This window comes from Rhinopithecus bieti, unplaced genomic scaffold (genome assembly GCF_001698545.2).
Source record: "Rhinopithecus bieti isolate Rb0 unplaced genomic scaffold, ASM169854v2 scaffold_14826, whole genome shotgun sequence".
NCBI lineage: Eukaryota > Metazoa > Chordata > Mammalia > Primates > Cercopithecidae > Rhinopithecus > Rhinopithecus bieti.
The window spans coordinates 612,813-637,079 of NW_016808328.1; the positions used below are offsets into that span (position 1 = coordinate 612,813).

Consider the following 24,267-nt stretch of genomic DNA (forward strand, 5'->3'; position numbering starts at 1 on the left):
CACAACTCCGACAGAGGGTGTTCCAGTCATTCCTTAGCCTTTGTTCACTTGCTAACATGCCAGGCTCCTTCTGCCTCAGGGAATACACAGACACTGACTGCAATGCTCTTCCCTTTGCCTGGTGGACTTCTGCCACCGCTATTCTAAATGTTCTAATCACACGCTGAGACTTTCCCTTTACAGCACTCACCACAGTAATTACTGAAATAAAGATGGTAAAACCTTAATCTCATCACCTTTTCTTTCCCTTACCCAACTTCCAACACACCAAAGGGTTTACACAGGCACTACTAAGTAAGTAAAAGTGAGTGGCAAAATTTTAAATTTAGAAATTTATTCTGTTTAATCCACAAGCTTTATATAGCTTTAGTTTTAAAAAAAATCAAAAAAAAAAAAAATCAAAACAAAAACAGTGAAACCAAGACACTATTCCAAAGTCTGGGCCCTTCCAGCCTTCCAAATACAAGAGCTCTGAAACTTGTATATACCAATCGGAAGAACAAGACAAAGATATGAACAGAGCCATGACATTTCATTAAACAAATTGTGTGTAACTGAAGGATCCTTTCTGGGACTAGCTCATTGCCTTTAAAAAAGAAAAAAACAAAACAAAAAAAACAAAACCAGAAGAACAGAATGAGAGTCCGAGTGTTGCCAAAAGCAATTTGTTTACACCATCCATATAAACCCACAGTGTCCTGGCAAACAAGCATGCTTTCATTTTCTGGTCGCATCCTAGAGCCTCGAATTCCTGATTCATTTCAGGCAGAGACTCCACAGGCAACAGGGAAAGATGTGGCATTAAAATACTTCATTTATACTTTTGGTAAGTTCAAAACAGTCTTATTTCGGCAAGCTACAGACCATAACAAGGCAGTAGCATTAACTTAAATGGGAGCTAAGACTCAAATTGAAAAAAATGTAGAGAAGAAAGAAAACAAAAAGAAGATCAAACCAAAAAACAAACAAACAAAAAACCCTTAGAATAGCCAGGCATTTAAAGGAACCATTAAATGCCAAACAGTATGTAAACCCCCTTTTTTAAAAAGGGAAGTTGTTTGCTTAAAATAGTCACTCAAGAATTATGTCAGCTGTCAAGAAAGAATGGATCAGCTAATACACTGTGGACACCTTGGCAATGTAAATCCATGCCCCCTTGGTTACAGGGAACTTCAACCGAGCAATTATTTACAACAAAGGTTATAGTCTAAAGCTCAAAACACAGTTTAGCAATTTTGAATTGAACGCGTACAAACCAAGATAAAATTACATCAAACAAACAGTTCCCCCTAAGACTGGGGGCACTTGGGCCTTCCTCATTGATTGCTCAGGGCCCTTGTCCACGCAGGTGCGTTTCTAAATCATCAAGGTTATCTTCAGCTTCACTTTCAGTCTCCTAAAAAAAAAGCAACAACAGAATTTACATGGTTAAGTCTTGAGACGCTGGAGGGAAATGCTGAGTAAAGAGCAAAATCAAAGTGTGGGGATGGCCAACGACTGAATATACTAAACCCCAGGGAACCACAAACTGTAAATGGCTGAACTGTTCGGTGTGTGAATTTTATCTCCGAGTAGTCAATTAGTAGAAAAAACAATTTTGCTACTTCTCAAAATAAAGTGACTTTGCTATCTGTACATATACTGCAAGAGAGCCATACACAGAGTTCATAAATACCTTCTTCGGCTCTGGCGCTGCCACTGGCTCTTCCTGTGCTAATGTGGTTGTGGCAGCTGCAATGGCTGCAGGGGTCACAGCAGCTGCAGCAGCTGCAGCCACAGCCTTTTCCTTCTTGTGTTTTTTGTGCTTCTTGTGCTTCTTATCCTTTTGTGTTTCTTGTCCTTCTTTTCTTCTTTTCTTTCCACCTCCTTCTTGATCTGAATTCTACGAAGGGGAAAAAAAAAACAAAAAAAAAAACCCAGCATTTATAATCAATCTGATTAATATTCTGTCCAACTGAACATTTTATTTCCTCAAATCCCCAATGGACAAATCTCAAGATTTCCAAAAGGCTTTGGAGGGTGTGAGCAGGGAAGGCCCAAGGCCAATTATCACCAAGAAAGGTATTCAAAGTCAGGGGCTATCTCCAGGATGAGCTGAATTCCAGCTCCTGAACTATTTGACCTTAGACAAATTGTTGAACTTTTTCTGAGACCTTTTCACCTAAAATAAGTGTAATAATCCCTACCTGATAAAGCTCTTGTGAAAATTAAATGGGAATATCTGTAAATCACCCATAATACTTGCCCAACGTGTAGCAGACTTTTAATAAATGGTACCCGCCATGAGTCTAAACACATGCCTGTATGAATGCCATGTCTCTAGCTACCATCTGAGCTCTCCTATCTTTACAGTGGGGACGACTGGTTCTTCCTCATGACACATATACCAAATTTATGTAAAAGGCAGGCTCCTATAATTTAATCCATAATATTTCAATTTCACACTTCTAAGCAATTACTTAAAACTCCTCACAAGTTTGCTTGCACAACTATTCAGTCAACCCAATTAAATATGGACATCTGAGGCCACAGCAGGAGGATCACTAGAGGCCAGGAGTTCAAGATCAGCCTAGTCAACACAGCAAGACCCTGTCTCTACAAAACGTTAAAAACAAAAAATCAGCCAGGTGTAGCAGCATGTGCCTGTAATCCCAGCTACTTGGGAGGCTGAGGCGAAGGAATCACCTGAGTCCAGGAAGGCTGTGGTGAGCTATGATCATCCCACTGCACTCAGCCTGGGTGATAGCCTGAGACCCTGTCTCAAAAAACAAACAAAAAACAGATGGACATCTAACCACTGATTTTATACAATATAGAAACCTGCCTAAGATCAGATATATAACTCACAAATGGGAAAAAAAGTTTGAACACTAATATTTTAATGCCCCAATGACATTTTCTCTGCTTCAAAGTAACCACATACATATCTATAAAAGGGTGTCCAAAATAAGGCAGACACATACTCTTGGCGGCGATGGGCTCGGTGTTGGGCTTTTGGCCTTTTTGACCAGTACAGCTGGTGACCAGTTTGTAGACGGTGACTGAGACTGGACAGGGGATGGAGGTGCTGGGGCTTTTAGCTGCTGGCTCAGGAGACCCAGAGACAGATCGGGAGGATGAGACCCTCCTTACAGACTGTGGGCTTGGGGAAGCAACCCTAGACAAAAAGGAAAAAACATTCAGCATTGAGAATAGACACCTCTTCACGTGAGAAAACCACCAACTACACTGTACAACCAGGTTATGAATTTCAAATATACCACTTAGATTGCTGGTTGATTCTACTAACATATATCCAATTTACATCCCTATGTTTCCTAGAGGGTGGCTAAAGCCTCATAATCCTCTATCCATTTTCTTAATGATGCTTCTTATGTAAGATTAGTAATGTCAGTTCCTTACATCACACACAAGAAATGTTCTATGTCTGTCTTAAGGTTAGTTTTGGAAGCATACCCTTAAAAACATATTGATAACTGCTAAGAACCAAGTAAAAGCCTGTGGCATTTAACTTATGCCACAGAAACTATCTCAAAAATGTAACAGGATCTGTAAATAGTACCTAAAGTTTGACTTAAAAGCTCATATTCATAACTTATTCCTTTTATATGGGGGGGGGCGGGAAGCTTCCAAATATAAAGAGCTATGTAAGTATTCCTAAAGAAAAGCATAAAATGTTTTACTTTTTTATCTTTTAGGTTCCGGAGTCCTGGAGACTCTCCTAATGGGCCTAGTACTTGGAGATGGGGACTGCCTTCTTTGGGGTGATGATGACGCTCCTCTTCGAACGGGTGGAGGACTTGAGGAGGTCTGAGGAGCTCGAGGCCGTGGTGAGGGCGAATGCCGTTTGTTTGGTTGTGGTGATCGGGCCTCCCGGGTAGATCGGCTTGGGGAAGACCCTTTCCTATGCTTGGATGATAATGAAGGTGAACGTCTCTTGGTGACTGGGGAGCTTCTTTGTTTGGGAGGTGGAGAATGGGAGACCCTCCGCTTTGGTGGTGGAGATGGTGATGCTCTTCGTTTAGGAGGGGGAGGAGGTGAAGCCGTTCTTCTCTTTGGAGGTGGAGAAGGAGAGTATCTCCTCTGTATTGGAGGAGAGTATCTTCTAGGAGAAGGTGAGCGCCGGCGTGGGGGAGGAGAAGGAGTCCTAGGAAAAAGATACATAATTAAGCTGAAAGGCTTAACAAAATACAGAAACAGGATGAAGAGAAAAGTAATCAGCAGGTCTGACTATACTGTAGTTAGCACTAGGCAAAGGGAATATATTTATAAGTGAACATGCCATCTTTATATTCTCACTTAAATATCAATAAAACTTGTTTATCTCAGCTGACTGCAACACAGGACACTTTGTCTGCAGGACTAAATACAAAAAAGAAAAAAAGACATTTTGATTAACAAATTTGCAATTTTCAGAAGATGTGAATTCATCAAGTCTTTTAACATCTATACGAAATCAACAATGTTTTTTGGAAAGAGAATCTTGCACTGTATTAACTGAACATCAGTTATTATATAATAACCAAGTAACTCTATTTACCAAACTCTATTACGGTCACCTTAGGAAGTCTGTGCTACACTGTATGAATAATTAAAGAGTTCACTGCACAAGCCTTAAAGACACTTCTACCTCCCCTCAAAGAGACTGTTCCATTTTCTCTTAGAAGTCCACTTATCAGGCCAAACTGCCTAATTTCCTCTTGGATCTTGCAGACTTTTAGATCAAAGTAAATTCCTGCCCAGAGTTAGCTTTACAACAGGCTATATACTTTGGCAATGTGGTAGGGTACAGTTTCATCACTGTATCTGGACAATTATTTAGTAAGTCTGAACTCCCATTTCCTCACCTGAAAAATGCAAACAATACCAACTATCAAGGAAGGTCTCTTTGAGGACTAGTAGTAAAGCATATAAAGCGCCTAGCACTTTGCCTGGCACATAACAGGCATTCAAGAGTGGCAGCCAGGCTGGGCAGAGTTGGTCACACCTGTAATCCCAGCACTTTGGGAGGCCAAGGCAGGAGGATCGCCTGAGGTCAGGAGTTTGAGACCAGCCTGGCCAACATGGTTTCATCTCTACAAAAAATACAAAAACTTGCTGGGTGTGGTGGCAGGTGCCTGTAATCCCAGCTACTTGGGAGGCTGAGGCAGAAGAATGTGCTTGAACCCAGGAGGCGGAGGTTACAGTGAGCTGAGATTGTGCACTGCACCAGCTGGGTGACCGAGTCAGACTGTCTGTTAAAAAAAAAAGGGGGGGGGGGGGGGCAGGCATGCCCATCACATTGCTGGCAACATATCCGAGCAATGCCATTAAAACTTTAAATTTTAATTTTTACTTTAAAATAGTTGTAGATGTACAGAAGAGCTACAAAAATAGGAGATCTGCCACTTCACTATGCTAATATTTTATATAACCATAAGAAAATTACCAAAACTATAAAATGAACCTCAGTGATAACTCAGTATTACTAAAATAGCAAAACCACCCCAATTTTCCACTAATGAATGTCCCTTTTCTGTTCTAGGACTTAATGAATGTTCCTTTTCTGCTCCAGGACCCTACATCTCTTTAGTTCCTGCCAATCTGTGACTGTTCCTGTCATTGTCTTTCATGACCGACACTTTCGAATTCTGGTCAGGTATTCTGTAGAATGACTTTCAATTTGGGTTTCTCTGATATTTCCTAATAATTAGACTGAGGTTCGGCATAATTGGTAAGCATACTACAGAAGTATCCAGAAAATACATGATGCCAGTATGTTTTATTGAGGATGTTATCTTTGATTATTTAGGTAAGAGCTATCTGCCGGGATTCTCTAAATTCTCTCTTTGCAATTACTAGTCAATACCACCTTTCAATGTATTAACATCTTTATCACAATATGTGATTCACCTGCTATAAAATCTACCTATTTACCCATTTGAAGTATACAATTAAATGATTTTAGTATATTCATATAGTTCTGCAGCCATTACCATCCCCATGTCCACCCCACCCTAATCTGTGTTCTATCTCTACAGATTTGTGTATTCTAGACTTTTCATATAGATGGAATCATGTGATCTTTTATGACTGGCTGAACAATGCTAGTCTGCTTACTCTAATAAGATATAATAATCAGAAAGATTCAGAGATCCTTTTGTAGTTCATAAGCATGATGACTGGGTTTTCATGAGCTGTGCCTCTCTCCAACCCTGTTATGAAGTGAGCACCATTATTCATCTGATGTGTCAGGGGCGGGGGGAGTTGGGGAGACGCTCCAGTTAGCATATTTGACAAAGTACCTTCGTCGTGGTGGTGGTGTGGGAGTCCTGCGCCGTCGAGGAGGAGGGGCGGGAGAAGGAGACCGTCGCCTTCTGGTGGGTGGTGGAGATGGACTTCTCCTCCGTCTACCACTAAACCAAGAAGAATTACAGTTAATTTTTTTTCTATTTTTTTTTGAGATGGAGTCTGGCTCTGTCGCCCAGGCTGGAGTGCAATGGCACGATCTCAGCTCACTGCAACCTCCACCTCCTGGGTTCAAGCAATTCTCCCGCCTCAGCCTCCTGAGTCGTTGGGATTACAGGCACCCATAATCATGCCTCGCTAATTTTTAAAAATATTTTTGTAGAGACAGAGTTTCACCATGTTGGCCAGGCTGGCCTTTAACTCCTGACCTCAGGTGATCCACCCGCCTCAGTCTCTCAAAGTGCTGGGATTACAGGTGTGAGTTACCACACCTGGCCTATAGTTAACTTTCAGTCAGTGGTATTTACAGTTAAGTGACCCAGAAAACACGGTTTCAATTATCATTAACCCCAAGGGCAGCAATGGTTACTAAGTTTCAGAACAGTGTTTTTCAAACTACAGGTCAAGACCATTAGTCAAGACCCTGGGTGGCAGCATTAAAACACTTAATAAAATCACAGTGTTTTACTTGTGACAAGGGTAAATACCATTCTGTGAAATTTTTGTTTTACTCTGGATCACAACAGAGAACACTCTTGACATGACACAGAGTGAAAAAGTTCAGCAACAGCACATCAGAGCACTGCTTTTTATTGGGGATGCACATTAGAACCACCTGGGAAGCTTATGTGACATTTATGTCTACCAGGTCTAGGCTAAGGTCCAGCCAGGTGTTTTTGGGAAAGGCTCTCCAGGTGATTCTGATTCCTTATTAGGAATCAACTGCTTTAGAGACTAATATAGAAATTGAAAAATGCCAATAGTCACAAGTGGCTTAAGACCCAAATCTGGATGTCTCTGCTCCAAGCTCATAATTTTTTTTGCCCACGACAGGACTCATGCTTCCTGTGAATCTGGAATTATGTTTTGTCTTGGTTCCCCTTTGAAATTAAGAAAGCTCTGTTAACTGAACAGACAAAATCCTAAAATTCACCACTAAATTTTTCAACTTAAATCTGCTTATGCTTTGTGGGGACTAAGACCTCACACTAAATACATATCAAATATTCAAAACCAGGCTCTATCTTCCCTTTCTTTTCTTTCTTTTTTTTTTTTTGAGACAGAGTCTCGCTCTGTTGCCCAGGCTGGAGTGCAGTGGCCACGATCTGGGCTCACTGCAAGCTCCGCCTCCCAGGTTCACGCCATTCTCCTGCCTCAGCCTCCCGAGTAGCTGGGATTACAGGTGCCCAGCACCATGCCTTGCTTATTTTTTGTATTTTTAGTAGAGATGGGGTTTCACAGTGTTAGCCAGGATGGTCTCAATCTCCTGACCTGGTGATCCGCCCGCCTCGGCCTCCCAAAGTGTTGGGATTACAGGCATGAGCCTCTTTTTTTTTTTTTTGAGATGGAGTTTTGCTCTTGTTGCCCAGGCTGGAGTGCAATGGCACGGTATCGGCTCACTGCAACCTCCACCTCCCAGATTCAAGCGATTCTCCTGCCTCAGCCTCCCGAGTAGCTGGGACTCCAGGCATGCACCACCACCCCCGGCTAACTTTTTTGTATTTTTAGTAGAGACAGGGTTTTGCCATGTTGGTCAGGCTGGTCTTAAACTCCTGACCTCTGGTGATCCACCCACCTCAGCCTCCCAAAGTGCTGAGATTACAGGCATGAGCCACCACACCCAGCCTCTATCTCCCCTTCTAAAATATACTGAAGCATAATCCCAAATAATCCTTCCTCCATCTCTAAATCCTAGGCACCTGATGGCAATTTCTAATGGCATTAAACTTTAAGCTGCTGGTATATAACTTAAAATACTTTTTAAATGATGAGAAACAAAACAAAAACATCCTGGAGTAGAGCAATAAACGTTAGTGTTGATTTTACTGCTGTGAGAAATCTCTTTCCAGAACAGCAAGTAGTTCCATAATTTGGTGTGTGGGGTGGGGCGGGGAGGGAAGGGGAGATCAAAGAGAAGAAATTGCACCAGTGATCTAACTCTGTAAAGCAATTGTTTAGCTGCTGTGCCAGCAACTTCACAAAAGTCAGAGGTAATTATAGCTGGGAAAGGAATGCTTTAGCAGCCGAACTAATCTTTTTTAGGTTTTTGTCTTTTATTATCATGCAGCAGTTTCCTCCACAGTGTAAATACCCTGTGCTTTGCTCCATCACAACCACTGCTCACTGGTTCCTTTCCAAGAAAACACTTATTGATGAGATTACCTAAAGCAACACAGTTTCAAAACTGAGCTACAAAAGGACAGTGGGATAGCTTCAGCAAGGATAAACACTTCAAAATTCAGTGGCAGCTAAGGCCCCCAAAAGCAGACAGCTGGTTAAGACAGACTAGTGTAATGTCAAACGTATAGGTCTAAGATCCGACTTTGTCACTTTGTGGCCCTAAGAAACTACGAGATTAAGGCCTGAATTAGGCATTTGGCTCTAAAAGTTTACAGTTTTATGGTCACACTGATACTAATAATCAAAAGTTTCAATAAAGATATGCCGGTCGGGCCCAGTGGCTCATGCCTATAATCGCAGCACTTTGGGAGGCTGAGATGGGTGGATCGCTGGACGTCAGGAGTTTGAGATCAGCCTGCCCAACATGGCGAAACTCCTTCTATACTAAAAATACAAAAATTAGCTGGGTGTGGTGGCATGCACCTGTAGTCCCAGCTACTCAGGAGGCTGAGGCAGGAGAATAATTTGAACCTGTGAGGCAGAGGTTGCAGTGAGCTGAGGTCGCACCAATGCACTCCAGCCTGGGTGATAGAGCCAGACTCCATCTCAAAAAAAAAAAAAAGATATGCAACCCACCTTTCCACTATTGGAAAGACTGAACAGGGCCAAAGCCTTCCATTCGCTTTTATCTCTTCTTCTTCTTATTTTTGAGATGGAGTTTAGCTCTGTTGCCAGGCTGCAGTACAGTGGCGTGACCTCAGCTCACTGCAACCTGCGCCTCCTGGGTTCAAGTGATTCTCCTGCCTTAGCCTCCAGAGTAGCTGGGATTACAGGCACGTGCCACCACGCTCAGCTAATTTTTATATTTTTAGTAGAAATGGGGTTTCACCATGTTGTCCAGGATGGTCTTGATCTCCTGACCTCGTGATCCTCTCACTTTTAATATTTCTAAAGTTTCTCCCTAGTTTTTCCTGCCCTCCCTAATGTCACCACAAATACAAAGTCCCTCCCGCCAAATCTAAGGAGCAATTAATCCTATGTCTTAAAAAGTATCCAGATACTGTTAAAAATTCGTGTGCTGCTTGATGTAAGTTGATGCAAATTATCACAAAAGAGCACAACCAGATATTAAAAATCTAAGTTCAAATGAGGGTCTAAACCAAACTGCTCATGTATAATTCTATCATTAATCTAACGTGTTTAAAAAAATACTCAAACCAAAACAACTTAGGATCTGCACATCCACAGCCACAGTCACCATATATTTAAGAAAGAGATGAGGTCACCTAAATAGTAAATTAAGTCACTAAAATTTTTGACATGTAACCCTAATTTACAAAGTAGTGTCTAACCAACCTTTTAGTCACTGGCGATTGCCATCGCTTTCCCATCTGCATCCTGAGAGCAGTGGAGAAAAACAAATGTCAAGAATTCCATTCACTAAATTATTTACTTGGGTGGGTTAAGTACCATTAACGGAGACATTTTTAAATATTCAAAGATGTTCAGGAGTTAAAGCTATAATTATTTGGCTTATTTTTCTAATCATGCACACATATATAACATGGTGGTTTAAAATTTACCAGTTCTAAATTAAATATTAATAACCATCAACAAAGCAAAACAAAACAAAACCCTAAAAGCAAACAAAATCCAACCATATCCAAATACTTGAAGTTAATCAAATTCTCAAATAATCCCAAATTATCAAATTTCATCACAATTACAGAACATCAGTGAACATCACTGAAGAAAAGATGTTACCGAGGGGAAGTCTCTTTTTGCCGCTTTCGTGGTGATGGAGAAGCACTCCGGGAAGGGGAATGTCTCCGCCGCCTGCCAACCTCACCATTCTTCACATGGGACCTCTTGGGTCGTTCATCTTCTGAGGAGGAGGAGGAGCCAGAGTCTATAATTACACAATAAAAAAAAAACATTACATTAGGTTTGTCCTTGAATCTGTCCAAGTTTTCCGAAATCTAGGTGGATGGAGCCTTCACTAAGGCAAGCAAGCGTGTATATAGGCCATGAGTTCTGAACGGAATCATTATCAATATATGATCAATGATTTCAAAGCCAAGCATATTCATTATTTAAGTAAGACATACAAATCATTTCCACAGTGTAATCCAATCAAGATGGCACACTCTAAGAAGTCTAGGCTGGGCACAGTGGCTCACACCTGTAACCCCAGCACTTGGGAGGCCAAGGCAGAAAGATCACTTGTGCCTCCTGAGTAGCTGGGATTACAGGCCCGCATCATCATGCCTATCTTTGTATTTTTAGTAGAGACAGGGTTTTGCCATGTTGGCCAGGCTGGTCTCAAACTCCTGACCTCAAGTTATACATCTACCTCAGCCTCCCAAAGTGTTGGGATTACAGGCGTGAGCCACCGTATCCAGCCTGGTATGTTCCTATAATAAAAAATGCAAATAGCAAAATAATAAGGTAAGATTCTTTTCTTTTTTTGTTTTGGAGACAAAGTCTTGCTCTGTTGCCCAGGCTCCCAGGCTGGAGTGCAGTGGTGCGATCTCAGCTCACTCACTGCAACCTCTGCCTCCTGGGTTCAAGGGATTCTCCTGCCTGGGCCTCCCAAGTAGCTGAGACTACAGGTGTGCGCCACTATGCCCGGTTAATTTTTGTATTTTTCATAGAGACGGGGTTTCGCCTTGTTGGCCAGGATGGTCTTGAACTCTTGATCTCAAGTGACCCGCTCACCTCGGCCTCCCAAAGTGCTGGGATTACAGGTGTGAGCCACTGCGGCCAGTCTAGATTTTTAACAGGGAAAGATGTTCTAAATATACCATTAAGTTAAAAAGGGAGGCAACATATCTACAGTTGAGGTTCTGTGGGGTTCTTTCCTTTTCTGAATAAAAGCTTTGGGAGGTTGGAAAAAGAATGATACTTTTCCAATTTTATACTTCTGTTTCACTATTGTATCCTATTAACTTTTTTTTTTTTTTTTGGAGACAGAGTCTCGCTCTGTCGCCCAGGCTGGAGTGCAGTGGCCGGATCTCAGCTCACTGCAAACTCTGCCTCCCGGGTTTACACCATTCTCCTGCCTCAGCCTCCCGAGTAGGTGGGACTACAGGCGCCCGCCACCTTGCCCAGCTAGTTTTTTGTATTTTTTTAGTGGAGACAGGGTTTCACCGTGTTAGCCAGGATGGTCTCGATCTCCTGACCTCATGATGAGCCCGTCTCGGCCTCCCAAAGTGCTGGGATTACAGGCTTGAGCCACCGCGCCCGGCCGGGACCTATTACTTTTATAACAAAGTAACAGAAGATTAAATTTTGCAAAAGGACTTAAAACCAAAAAAAGAAAACAATCCTGCATCCTCAGACAGATTTCTATGTAGGCAAGTAAGTACTCGTGCTGCACACATAGATGTTTATATACCAAATATTTTTTATTAGGAAATTCAGGTAGAAAAAAACTTTCATCACCATCCATACCAGATGAAGACTGCTGGTTTTGTCGTCTGTATTGGCGTCTCTGCTGCACGGAATCTGCTGCAGCCATTTTGCCACCTTTATCTTCTTCTGAAAGATGGATGCATTTAGAAAGTGTTTCTTTAGTTATGCATATAGAAAATTTGCAATTTGAATAGGAAAATAGTCTCTCAAACCTTCATTTGGTTGGAACAAAAATACAACTACTGTATTTTTTTTAAAAGAGTTTAAAATGCCAATTCACATGCTGACTTAGACTATCTTCACCAAATACAATAAAATGTATTTAGGCATTTATTACAGGTCAGGTGGGTGCCAAGCATTTTATAAGCAGACACAGTTAACTGTCAAAAACCTCTACTGCCCCTATTTCGGAGCTGAAAGAAGAAAGGCTCAGATAAGTTAATTAAAACAGAAACAGTTAAATTCTAGAACAGGAGATTCCAACCAAGTCTGTCTGACTTCAGAGTCTTAGCTCTTATCCTATGCTTAATCTTCAAGCAGAAGGGGATGACCAAATGTGCAAAAAATCAAAATCAGCTTTAAGAAAAACAAAACAAAAACAAACAAAACACCACAAAAAAACAACAAACTTACCCGATTCAGATAACTCTACTTTTCTAGGCTTCGGTGCTGGTGAAGGGGATTCTCTTTTCTCAGTACCTTTATGTTTTGTCACTAAAAAAGAATAAGAGTGGAAAAGAAGCTTATGTACAAAAAAAGGTCTAGACAAGATGCCTTTCTTTCAATTTTTAAAAATTTATTATTATTTTAAAATAAAGATGGGGTCTCACTATATTAGTCAGGCTAGTCTTGAACTCCTGACATCAAGCAATCCTCCTGCCTCAGCCTCCCAAAGTGTTGGGATTACAGGCATGAGCCACTGCACCCAGCCAAGATGCCGTCCTGCTATTACAAAAATGGGTGTGACTACTCTCAAAAAGAATTTATGAATTAAAAAATTCCTGTAAGATCTTTTTGTCATATTCGAACACTATATGAAGTGAGGCAAGAATTTTTAACTGTTCAACGAAAAGCCTCAAGAAGTTCTACAATGATTTTCAAATCTTGAGATTCTCCCAAGAAAACCAACATTTAAGGGAAATTGGGAGCTGCTACTGAGTAGAAGAAGCTCAGTAAAGTAAACCTCTGTGTGCGACCTGCACTTCACAACCTAAAATACACACCCTCCACACCCACACTCACTCTCTCACACTCAACTTCAGAGAATTCATCAACATGAAAGCTTTTAAAGCAACCACTATAGGTGGCTTCAGAAAAGTAAAAGATGATAAATGATTAAGAAATAAGATCTGATGAAACTTTCACAAAGATACTTGGTCTAGAAAAGAAGAATGGCTGCCCAACAGACTAAAGGTTCTTTATGTAGAGTATAATCTTCACAATAGCACAGGGGATTTAAGCTACCCATGAAAAAAAGCAGACCGCCACAAATGGTAAAAATTATTAAATACGAAGACTCGAGAATTCTTTCCAAAGAGCTAGAAAGAAAAAAAGGCATTTCTATAGCTAAAGTAGTAGGAGAGTAGTGGGTATCCTCTGAATTATCCAACTGTCTTTTACCAATGACATATAAATATGGTAACTACCTTTGGTAAACCTGCTGTATCAGACATACTATTAACACAGTTGCTAGTATCACATCTCTTTCTCCCTGTTCCATTTCACAAAGAGGAAACCTGAGGCTTAAAAAGAAGCAACTTCACCTCAGTCACAAAGACAATTTAATTGAGCTAAGATGTGAATCCAAGAGTCTATTTTTAGGGCATGGGTTTTGATCTGACCAGCTATCTCTGCTTATAGTATCTATCCATTTCTACAACTAAGATTGTTAAGTATATGCACTTATAAACATATATATACCATAGATTAACCTGAAACACCACTTGAGAACACCCCAATAAGAAATAAACCTACTGACAATTTGATCCCCTCGGGATCCTGATACCTGTTTTGTGTGATTAAAGCAATTATCATAGAATATTTTACTCAGAATGCAGATACATCTCATTTAACAGACATTCACATTCAGAATTCTGTAATGGTTTATTCCAAGGGGCAGTAATTAGAGAACCAGTGATCTAACACAGTAATTGCATCTTTGCTAAAGAAATCAAAATGAAGAATTTACCGGTATGCCTTTTCAATGAACAGACTTTTCTTCTTTTTTTTGAGACGGGAGTTTCGCTCTTGTTGCCCAGGCTGGAGTGCAATGGCACGATCTTGGCTCACTGCAACCTCCGCCTCCCGGGTTCAAGGGATTCTCATGCCTCAGTCACCCAAGTAGCTGGCACACACCACCACGCCTGGCTAATTTTGTATTTTTAGTAGAGACAGGGTTTCTCCATGTTGGTTGGTCAGGCTGGTCTTGAACTCCCAACCTCAGGTGATCTGCCCACCTCGGCCTCCCAAAGTGCTGGGATTACAGGCGTGAGTCACCGCGCCCAGTGACTTTTCTTAAAATTTCTACGTAATAAGCCATTTAGACAAACCACTGGATTGGTTAAAGAATGGCTATCACTCAATTAGATATCAGGAATCATGACAGTGCAAATAGCAAACTATATTTCATACTTGTATTTTAACAAATCCAAAAATATAAAATATTTTAAAATTGTTAACTATTTGAGGCTGTTTTTTTAAGTCCATATTTTTAAGTGTTACTTAATCCTCAATTTCTGAAAAGATATTATGGGCACCTAGTTAAAAAGTGCATGTCCAAGTTACCACCTCAAAGAACTGGGTTCCCAAACTTGCTTTGGAAGCTGATTGTTTGGACACATCTTCCCCTAAGAAACATTAAAAATGTGGTTATGCTTACCAGTTAGTTGGCAAAAGCCTACTCATTATATAATACCAGTGAATTGTAACATTATTTACATTTTCCCCCAATGGAAATACACATCTGGAGTTGCATCCTGATTCAATTTCTCATTAATTACTTAGCTAAAGTAGTCTTTATTAATACATTTATATTAGCTGGGTGTGGTGGCATGCGCCTGTAATCCCAGCTACTCATGAGGCTGAGGCAGGAGAATCGCTTCAACCTGGGAGGCAGAGGTTGCAGTGAGCCGAGATCGCACCACTGCACTCCAGCCTGGGCGACAGAGCAAGACTCCGTCTCCAAAAAAAGAAAAATTTATACCATCAAACAAGGATCATTTATATACTCTTACTCTGGTTTCATACAATTGAATCAGCGTTATTAATATTATAATAGCCCTTCAGATTTCTATTTTTCTAGATGAGACTTTACACCATTTACTTTTTGGTAATGTTGTTTTATTTTAAGTATTCAAGGGACAAAATCATTCTAGCATGAAGTCAGACATTGTGGAAGGCAACTTTAAAACCAGAATTTTAAATTTACTCCAACAGTCCTATTAATTATTAATCTTAGATCTGCCTAAAAGATCACTTATAAAGATAAGTTATTCTGTGACCAGCAATAGTAAAGTGACCATTAAGTGTCTAGAGAGCACAATTTATGTGGCCAAGCTAATCTAAATAAAATTACCACACCGCCACCACCAGTATCAATCATGTTAACATACTTCACTGACTGTGCCACTGATTTCAAAGCACTATTTTATGTACTACTAAGATAATGCCAATTTAACAAGATGTCAATAATTACAAATGTTTCCCCTAAGATCCCTTCAGATGACTGTATACTCTTTCAAATAATTAACCTGTAAGTTCCCCAAAACACTTTTCCTGCCTCCCTCCCACTCCATTTGCCCACTACCAAGAACAGAGCCCTAAGGCCCTGATTAGTGGCCACTACAGAAAATATAACTGTAGTATCTATTACATTTCAATGATGTTACTGTTCTAATAGAAACTGCAAAGTAATTTCTGAAATTATACTACCAGACAGAGAAGCTAAACAATTTCAACCCTGCCCTCCACCTCTCACCTTTAGCAATCAAAGAGGAATTCTGGGATAGGAAAGCTGGGAAAAGTATTCATTATTTAACTGGGAATGGCAACTCAAGTTTTATTCCTAGCTGGTTGACCTTGACCAAGTCAACTAACCTGAAAATCTGTTTCTTGATGACAACTGTTAAGGTCTTTTCTGGCTCTGAAATTTCATCACAGAGGGCTAGGATCAGTTTAATATAAAAGGTTATGTCTGGGCCGGGTGTGGTGGCTCATACCTGTAATCTCAGGGGTTCGAAGCTGCAATGAGCTATGACTGGGCCACTGCACTCCAGCCCGGGTGACAGAGTGAGATGCTGGCTCTATTTTGGGGAGCAGGGAGGAGGTGGGGGAGAGGTTATTTCCAAGTAGCTCAAACCAATATTCAGCTCCAGTTGTCACAAGGGAGACTGACTACACTGCCTGTAGCGCCTCTCTTTGAGTAGGCTGTTTGGACATGGAAGCCCTGTCCCAAAACCCACAGAACTACTTATTTTCACCATGGCTTACTTCTTTCCTATGTACATATCCACTCTGTCTTGTTTGCAAAAAGTATATGCCAAAACACAAGAAATTAGCATCTGTGCAGATGCTTTTTAAAAGGTACCTAATAATTCTTAACAATCAACCTATTTTAACAAAGATTGGTCCCTCTGTTCAGGTACTTTTGCAACTCTTTTGCTATATGATACAAACAGAAAAAAATTATCACTTGATGTGTTTTTGCAAAGTAACAGGTGGAAACACGTTTTTTTCCCCAGAGAGCTTTGTGGCTCCAGACAAAGAATAAATATTCAGAAGTACAAACTTCACAGGAAAAGACAAAATAGGTCAGGGTCATGGGCATCAGATTTGGACATGGTAACTAAAAATGGACTGAAATTTTCCCAATGCTGAAAAGCAGTATGGTACATGAGGTTATGAAAACAGTGATCCTGAAGCCCCTCTCTCAAACTGAGGACTGAACCTGGAACAGTTACAGGCTTCTCTCCTTTCACTAGCTGCTCGTATAAGGGGCCAACAAAAATGTCCATGTCTTATTTAATCAATGTATCACTACAATAAAAATGTCACAATATAGAAAACATTACTTTTTAAAGACTACCATAAACTGCTGGTCACCCTTTCACTCTGTCAGCTTATCTATGCCTCATTGTCACAGATACAAAAAAGGAAAGCAAAATTTGCCTTCCTAGGTATCACCACATTGCATCATTGGGGAGTGGAGAGAGAAGGCAGCAGGGTGAATAATTAGCAATGCCGGTCTCATCAAGCTCATTAAAATGTATAATGAAAATTTTGTCCATCCCCATTTCTTTGTTTCTAACCTGAAATTTTTTCTCTCTCTTTTTTTTAAGAGTCAAGATCTCGCTATGGTGCTGAGGCCAGCCTTGAGCTTCTGGGCTCAAGTGATCTTCCTGCCTCAGCCTTCTGAGTAGCTGGGACTACAGGCTCATGCCACCACACCTGGCTCTAACCTGAAATTTTCAATATGATCATAATAACCCCAGTATGTGTTAACCTATAGATTGCTCCTTAAAATTCAATTGCTCTAGCAGCTTTTAAGATCCTCCCCATCCCTTACTACTCACCTTTTAGGCTGTATCATTCCAGCCCTAAGCTCCAGAGAGCCTGGTTCAAATGGACACTAGTTTTTTCCATGCGTATTTAATGCTCACAGAACAAACCCCAATAGACCACAACCTTCACTCAGACTAACACAGCATTCTACTTGCCTGGCAGGATCACAGATCATAAATTCCTCAGAAATCAATCTGCAGAATAAAGCAAGGACAACACTCAGAAGAACCCTGCCTAGAGCCTAAATTAAAAAAACAAATCAGCTTTTAAGAGGACACCATGTCCTTTGCTTGGGAGCGCAACGCAGCCAAGAAAGAACTAAAAGAGAATATGAAGTCCTCTTACTTAAGATATCACACCAAAAATCTTCAGGAGAAAAAAAAGTTAACTGGCCTCATAGTAATAAAATGATCCCTTATCATGCCAACGCAAACTTCAGTATATTACCCCAACTCAAACAGCCCACGGCTGGTAAAAGATTTATCCACCTGCGCAATGCCAGAGGGCATTGCTAAAAACAAAACACTTTTACACATAAAAAAGCCCCAAGATTTTAAAGCAGGAAAGAGGTAGGCCTATAAGCAAACTTACAGAGAGTATCAGATACAAATATTATCTAGCTATTTTATACTTTGAGAGTAAGCAGGGGCAGTAACTGACTATGCTTTGTAATCAAAGAAAGACAGAACATGTTTCATATGTGTTTGATTTTTACCTTTACCTGAAGTTCTCCCTGGAGACACGGAAACACGACTTTTTCTTGTACGGTTTGACTGCTGGGGTGTTGGGGAATGCCGAGTTTTGGGTGGTGGAGTTGCAGGAGGTGATGGCCTGTGCCTTCGCCTTGGAGGACTTGCTGAAGGAGATAACCTACGAGTTTTCCGAGGGGGGCTGGATGTCCTCTTGGGAGGCTTCTTTGGTGGTGACCGTGAACGAGATGAAGAGGATGATGAGCTACTCCCAGACAAGGATGCTGACGAACGTCTTCTTCTGTGGAATAAAGTATTCATATTCACTAATTGCACACTTATAAAGAACGGCCTTACAGGTATGAACAGTTTACACAAAAATACAGCTATTTTAATCCAACTTTTGAGTTTATGTAGCTAAGCACATAAATGAGTCCCAAAGAATGGGGAAAAAAACCATAACCTAGGCCAGGAAACAGCTAGTTCTGAGACTAAATATAAACAACTTAATCTGATAAATGCTTCTGTCTGTGTTCTCTCTCCAGTTATAAAACTTGTCAGGTTGAATGCTGTAATAAAATAACTAGTCCTTCTGCCTTAGGAATGGTATTGGTGTTTTGGAGTTTGCATACAAAATTTGGGGCAAGGTATTTTCATTTAATAACACAATGTTGAGAAACCTTCAGGTTGCATTTTTTAAAAAGGTGTGCAAAACTAAGAATTCATTTAGCTACATAAACTTAGAAGCAGGGGCCTCTCGAATTCTGCGGCAAAATTTGTGTTAAGTTCTGTTGCAATTATGTGTACCTGCAGAATTCACCTTTGGCGGAAGAATTCCTGAGAACCTGAAAAAAAGAAACCCTACCTTAAGTGTGAGATAAAAACTGGCTGAAAGGGAATCTTAAACAATCTGTAAAATATTGACTGCTAAATGGCTGAGTAAGCACAATTTAAACATGCTGTTTGCAAAACTCCGGTATAAGAAATAGCTGTTTCCACTAATCTCGTACTAGGAAGCACCAGCATTACTATTCTCCTAAAGGGGAATTAGAAAAGTGTGATGCCTGAAAACTGACTGACCATTTACCTCACTAATCTCCTCTATGAGCAGTAACACATCAATTCTTTATAACAGTGGTAATAGTTCGATATATCTTGACAACCCCTCCCCAAAGAGAATTTTCAAACATATGGGACTCTGAAAAACCTGACTGCAGAAACAAAGTAACTTTATAAAGCTTACTTGATTTTTCCCCTCTTTATTTCCAAATTGATTTGGTTCCCTGAAAAGAACTTTCAAAGATTCAAACAAAAAATTCTGTCCAAAATAAAACTGGAAGCTTAATCATTGGCATTTCTTCCAAAGCCAGGTGAAATGTATTGCAAGGCGGCACAAAAACTCTGCTACCAGTGCACTAGGACTCTACTTTGGGTAGATTTAGCCACTACCTTTTGTTTAAAGTGATATATCCAAGATTGAAATATTTTATCATATGCTCATTTTAGAATGATTTAAGAAAAAGAACACTGGTACAGTCAGGGTTTTCAAAAATAGACACTAAACTAGTAATAACAATTATATCTATGGAATACAGATATATTCCCCTGGGATTATGGAAAACTTCCAAGTTATGCTATTTCTGTCTGAATTACTTATAAGCCTCATTACTTCTACAATGAGAATTTTCTGAGAATTTTACAAAAAATTCATAGAAAATATTTTTCTCAAAGTATAATAGCAAATGAATTACTTTAATACTGGCAAAAGGAGCCTACTGGCCCTATCATCAGCTACTTTTCAGAAGCCAGTTAAAAGCCAAAGAGAAGATGGACAATTCCCTTACTTAGTAGGATTTCTTGGTGAACTCTAGAAGGGTAAAAGTTAACAGAAAAAGTATCAATAAGATGATTAATTTCTCGTTTACTTTCCAACACCAGACTAGACATTTTTCATAACAAGGACAATTGCATTACACTTCAAATGAAACAGATTCTTTAGAAGACATTGTCTAGTATCACCTATGAGTTCTTTCTTCCAGGGAACACTAATTTAGATTATCCTAAAAGAAAGATTATCCAGAAGTGTCAAACACTTGACACTTCCAAATTTTAAAAATCTTACCGTCTTACTGGCGATCTACTCCTTCTATGCCTTGGTGGAGGAGGCATTCTTCTTGGTGGAGTTCTTCTTCGAGGAGATGGCCGCCTTCTTGGGCTTGGCCGCCTTCTAGGTGAATACGATCTGCCACAACAAACAGAATTAGGTCCTGAATAAACCAGGAGTGAGGAATTTCTTGGCTTAGTTTTCTCAATGGCTACATCTAAAAAATAAATTTCAAGGATCACAATTTTCCATTTATGTAGACACTTTTATGGTACACAGAAAAGTGTCCTCAAATTCTCTGTGTACGTTCAAAAAATATTTGTACTAAACATCTTCTACTGCTTTGAAATTATTTATCTAATTGTACCCAGTAGAGTAGCATATAAAACCTAAGATCTTTGTTGATCTTTAAGCTACAACTCACCTTGATCGGGATCTATGGCGCCGTCTAGGTCGAGTGTGAGAAGGAGAGCGGGACCGCGTCCGGGATCTTGATTTGGAGCGTGATCGAGACCGTGGTCGGGCCTTCTCCTTCTCCTTTTCTTTTTTGGAATTTTTTTCTGGAGAAGGTTCTTTAGGCTCTGGTATAGGTTCAGGTTTGGGAACTTTCAGAATGTCACTGTGGAAACAAAAGCTTTTTTTTTTCTTTTGCCTTCTTGTACTCAGACTTCTAAATCATTATACAATGATGTAATAAATTATTTCTAAACCTTTCCAAAATTTACAGACTTGTTTCTAGCTCCAAAAGATATATACATACCTATCAGTGAAACCCAGTGAGCAACTAATAATTCTAACCATGTACATTTTCTTTTCTTCTGAGACAGGGTCTCACTCTTATCACTCAGGCTGGAGTATACTGGTATGATCTTGGCTCACTGCAGCTTCAACCTCTCAGGTTCAAGTGATCCTCCCACCTCAGCCTCCTGAGTAGCTGGGACTATACGCATCTGGGACTATAGGCATGTGCCACCATGCCCGGCTAATCTGTGTGTGTGTATATATATATATTTTTAGTACAGAGTTTCACCATGTTGCCCTAGGCTGGTCTCTAACTCCTGAGCTCAAGCGATCCACCCACCTCAGCCTCCCCAAGTGCTGAGATAACAGGCATGCGCCCCTGCAACTGGCAACCACATACATTTCTTAAAAGTGCGAAGTTGTCCACAATACATTGAGGAAAAAAAGCAAGTTACAATACATAAAATACCTGAAACAATATAACCAAAAGATAGTAATGGTCACCCTTTGGGGCATTTTCTTTGAATATACTCTCCTAAACAATTTCTTTTCAACAAACTAATTTTATAATTTAAAAAATCTAAAAGAAGAATAAGTAGTTTAACTCAGATGTCATTATTTGCAGTCATTATTAATCTAAAATTGTGATTATTCATAAACGAATTTTTATGTACTTGCCTAGTAGAAGTAGCCTCTTGTACTGAAGGTTCTTTTACTTTCACTGAAGGTTCTGGGAGCTCTGGAGTTTTTTCCTTCTTTTCTGGAGCAGGGGAAGGACTCCGGCTCTTGGTTCTGTGACGGGGAGATCGAGAATGACTGCGCTTTCTCTCTCTCCTGACAGGGGAAGATCGTCTTCTAGGGGAAGGAGATCTGGATTTGCGTCTAGGATGAAAGCAATTTTTTTCAGGTTTTTAAATAACATGGATTGGAAGAGAGGAGTCAAAGGGAGAAGTGAGGATTAATCTTTAGTTACACTACTATTGTTTATATCTGAGATGCTTCCCTATGGAAGTAAGACATCCTAATCTCATCTACTTGATAGGGAAGAGAAAGACAAGCAAATGAAAGATAACACTCTGGAGTATATCAGTTATAAGGGAGGAAAGCACTGACTTGGGACTCTAGACTTAGGTTCTTTATCATTCCCAGAGATCAAAAGACCAACTTTTCAGAGGCAAAGAGGATGCTTTAAAACCAACGATAATCTCTGACAACAAATCAAACTCCCAAACATGTTAACATTTAGATGCGGACAGATTACAATGAATGGATTCCTCAGATTACATACTGAGGAAGAGCCTCAGTATGCCAGAAAAATGACTAGTACTATTAAAGCAACATGTTCTTCAGAAAAGAGAAATACATCAAACATGAAGATAGCTTTTTTGGAAGAGAAGCCCTCTTTCTGTTTAATAGTAGCCTGCCTAACTCAAAGGTTTTTTTTCTTATTCACACAGAAGGAAAATGGCAGACATACTTCATCAATAGTCAAGTAGTTACCACCATGACGATTTGTGCTTAGCTCTGTAAGTATTACTTCCACAAGGAGATTTTAGTATCAAATATATAAATGAAAGGGACAAAGAAATTACCTATTCTCTTTACTAATTCCAGCAGACATTTATGAAAGAAATAAGCAGAACCCTAAAAATAAAAAGCCTAATGGAGTTCTCACCTTTTACCACAAATATAGAAGCTGAGTCGTGGATTTAAAAATGTGAACCTAACAACAGTCTCATTGGAAGGAAGAAGAAAACAAATAAATGATCTGAAGTTTGGGTTCAGTACAACCATCTAAGAAAAGCAGAACAGGGAATTAGGTAAGTATTACATGAATGGCTAATGAGGACAGGTTTTGAGTACAAATTTCTTTTTAGAAGAAAGGAAATGGAAAGAAAAAATGAGTCAGAGTACATTTTAAAAAACCCAAATTAACTGTTATGAACTAAAGCAATATGGAAGAAAAGTTTAAAGCTTTGATTTAGGAATTTAGAGTTGGACAACTCATCAAGATGTGCGAGACACTGATGGTTAAATTATCTGTCTCAAACAAAAGATGACAGATTTCTTCAGTCCAGAGGCAAGCCATAGCTCACCATGAAAACTGCATTGTTAATGATTCCTTTTTAACTAGGGAAGTTTCTACACACAGAATTTCTCAAGACCTAAAGTACCTGTCAAACATCAGTTACGCATCTATTGTATGATACCTTCTTGGGCTACGAGACCTCTCCCTTTTTTCTCTGCTGCTTTCTTTTTCTTCCTTATCCCTTTTATCTTTGTCTTCATCTTGCTTTTTCATAGATGCCAATTTTTCTTGTTCAATCTGCAAAGACCAGGTTTTCAGAGTACACATAGTTGAACATTTGAGAACAACAAACTGAAGACTACTTTCCACATGTGTTAAAACACCAATGCTATTAACTATCATTTCATCAGCCTCTTCTTTTGAACCAGACTGTTCTTTCTTCACCCACACTACAGACACACATTAAGATTGGTATTTTCGCCACTCATTTACAAATAAAAATTCACTGAAAGTTAATCTCTAAGATCTGAACTAAAGAGATGTTTTTAAGCTTACTTCAAGAAAAAAAAAAATTAAAATCACTTTCACATTGACCTTATTCTTTCTGGGAGCTCATCTGTACTGCCCACGTTAAGAGTTTATGCTGGCCTGGCACGGTGGCTCACATCTATAAACCCAGCACTTTGGGAGGCCGAGGGTGGGCAGATCACTTGAGGTCAGGAGTTTGAGACAAGTCTGGTCAATATGGCAAAATCTTGTCTCTACCAAAAATACAAAAATGAGTCCGGTGTGGTGGTGTGCACCTGTAATCCCAGTTACTCAGGAGACTGAGGCACAAGAATTGCTTGAACTCAGGAGGCGAAAGCTGCAGTGTGCAGAGATCACACCACGGCACTCTAGCCTGGGTGACAGAGTGAAACTGTATCTCAAAAAAACAACAAAACAAAACAACAAACCAAAACTCCTATGCTTACCTTTCAGTGTTAAATTCATATTTCTTTTAAGCTACATAAACTCATATATGAAGACTTTGTAAAAATCTAGCAAATCACCGGACTGGGAAAATGACATTCTAAGCTCAATGTTTGGTTGGAGGGAGGAGCAGTGAACCAAAATTGAATGTTTCAATACAGTACAGCAAAGTAAAACAACATGAAGATCCT

At 39.9% G+C, this 24,267-nt stretch overlaps 1 protein-coding gene across 10 annotated transcripts in view; it reads right to left on the reverse strand.

The window, feature by feature from the left end:
• Positions 1-317: 317 nt before the first annotated feature.
• SRRM1 (serine and arginine repetitive matrix 1) overlaps positions 318-24,267 on the reverse strand; it is a 30,029-nt gene continuing 6,079 nt past the window's right edge. For 2 of the 10 annotated variants that reach the window (XM_017886523.1, XM_017886533.1), the window contains 12 exons: positions 23,286-23,401; positions 21,754-21,957; positions 20,759-20,953; positions 20,353-20,472; positions 18,257-18,531; positions 12,616-12,696; positions 12,022-12,108; positions 10,333-10,477; positions 9,925-9,966; positions 6,285-6,395; positions 2,964-4,147; positions 1,824-1,882 (listed from right to left, as the gene is read on the reverse strand). In XM_017886523.1, coding sequence (XP_017742012.1) covers positions 3,688-4,147; positions 6,285-6,395; positions 9,925-9,966; positions 10,333-10,477; positions 12,022-12,108; positions 12,616-12,696; positions 18,257-18,531; positions 20,353-20,472; positions 20,759-20,953; positions 21,754-21,957; positions 23,286-23,401 — 1,836 coding nt within the window. In that variant the 3' untranslated portion in view covers positions 1,824-1,882; positions 2,964-3,687. Of the gene's footprint in view, positions 1,397-1,675; positions 1,883-2,963; positions 4,148-6,284; positions 6,396-9,924; positions 9,967-10,332; positions 10,478-12,021; positions 12,109-12,615; positions 12,697-18,256; positions 18,532-20,352; positions 20,473-20,758; positions 20,954-21,753; positions 21,958-23,285; positions 23,402-24,267 lie in introns of those variants that run through there. The other 8 variants (XM_017886526.1, XM_017886529.1, XM_017886524.1 and 5 more) reach the window with 8 other exon arrangements.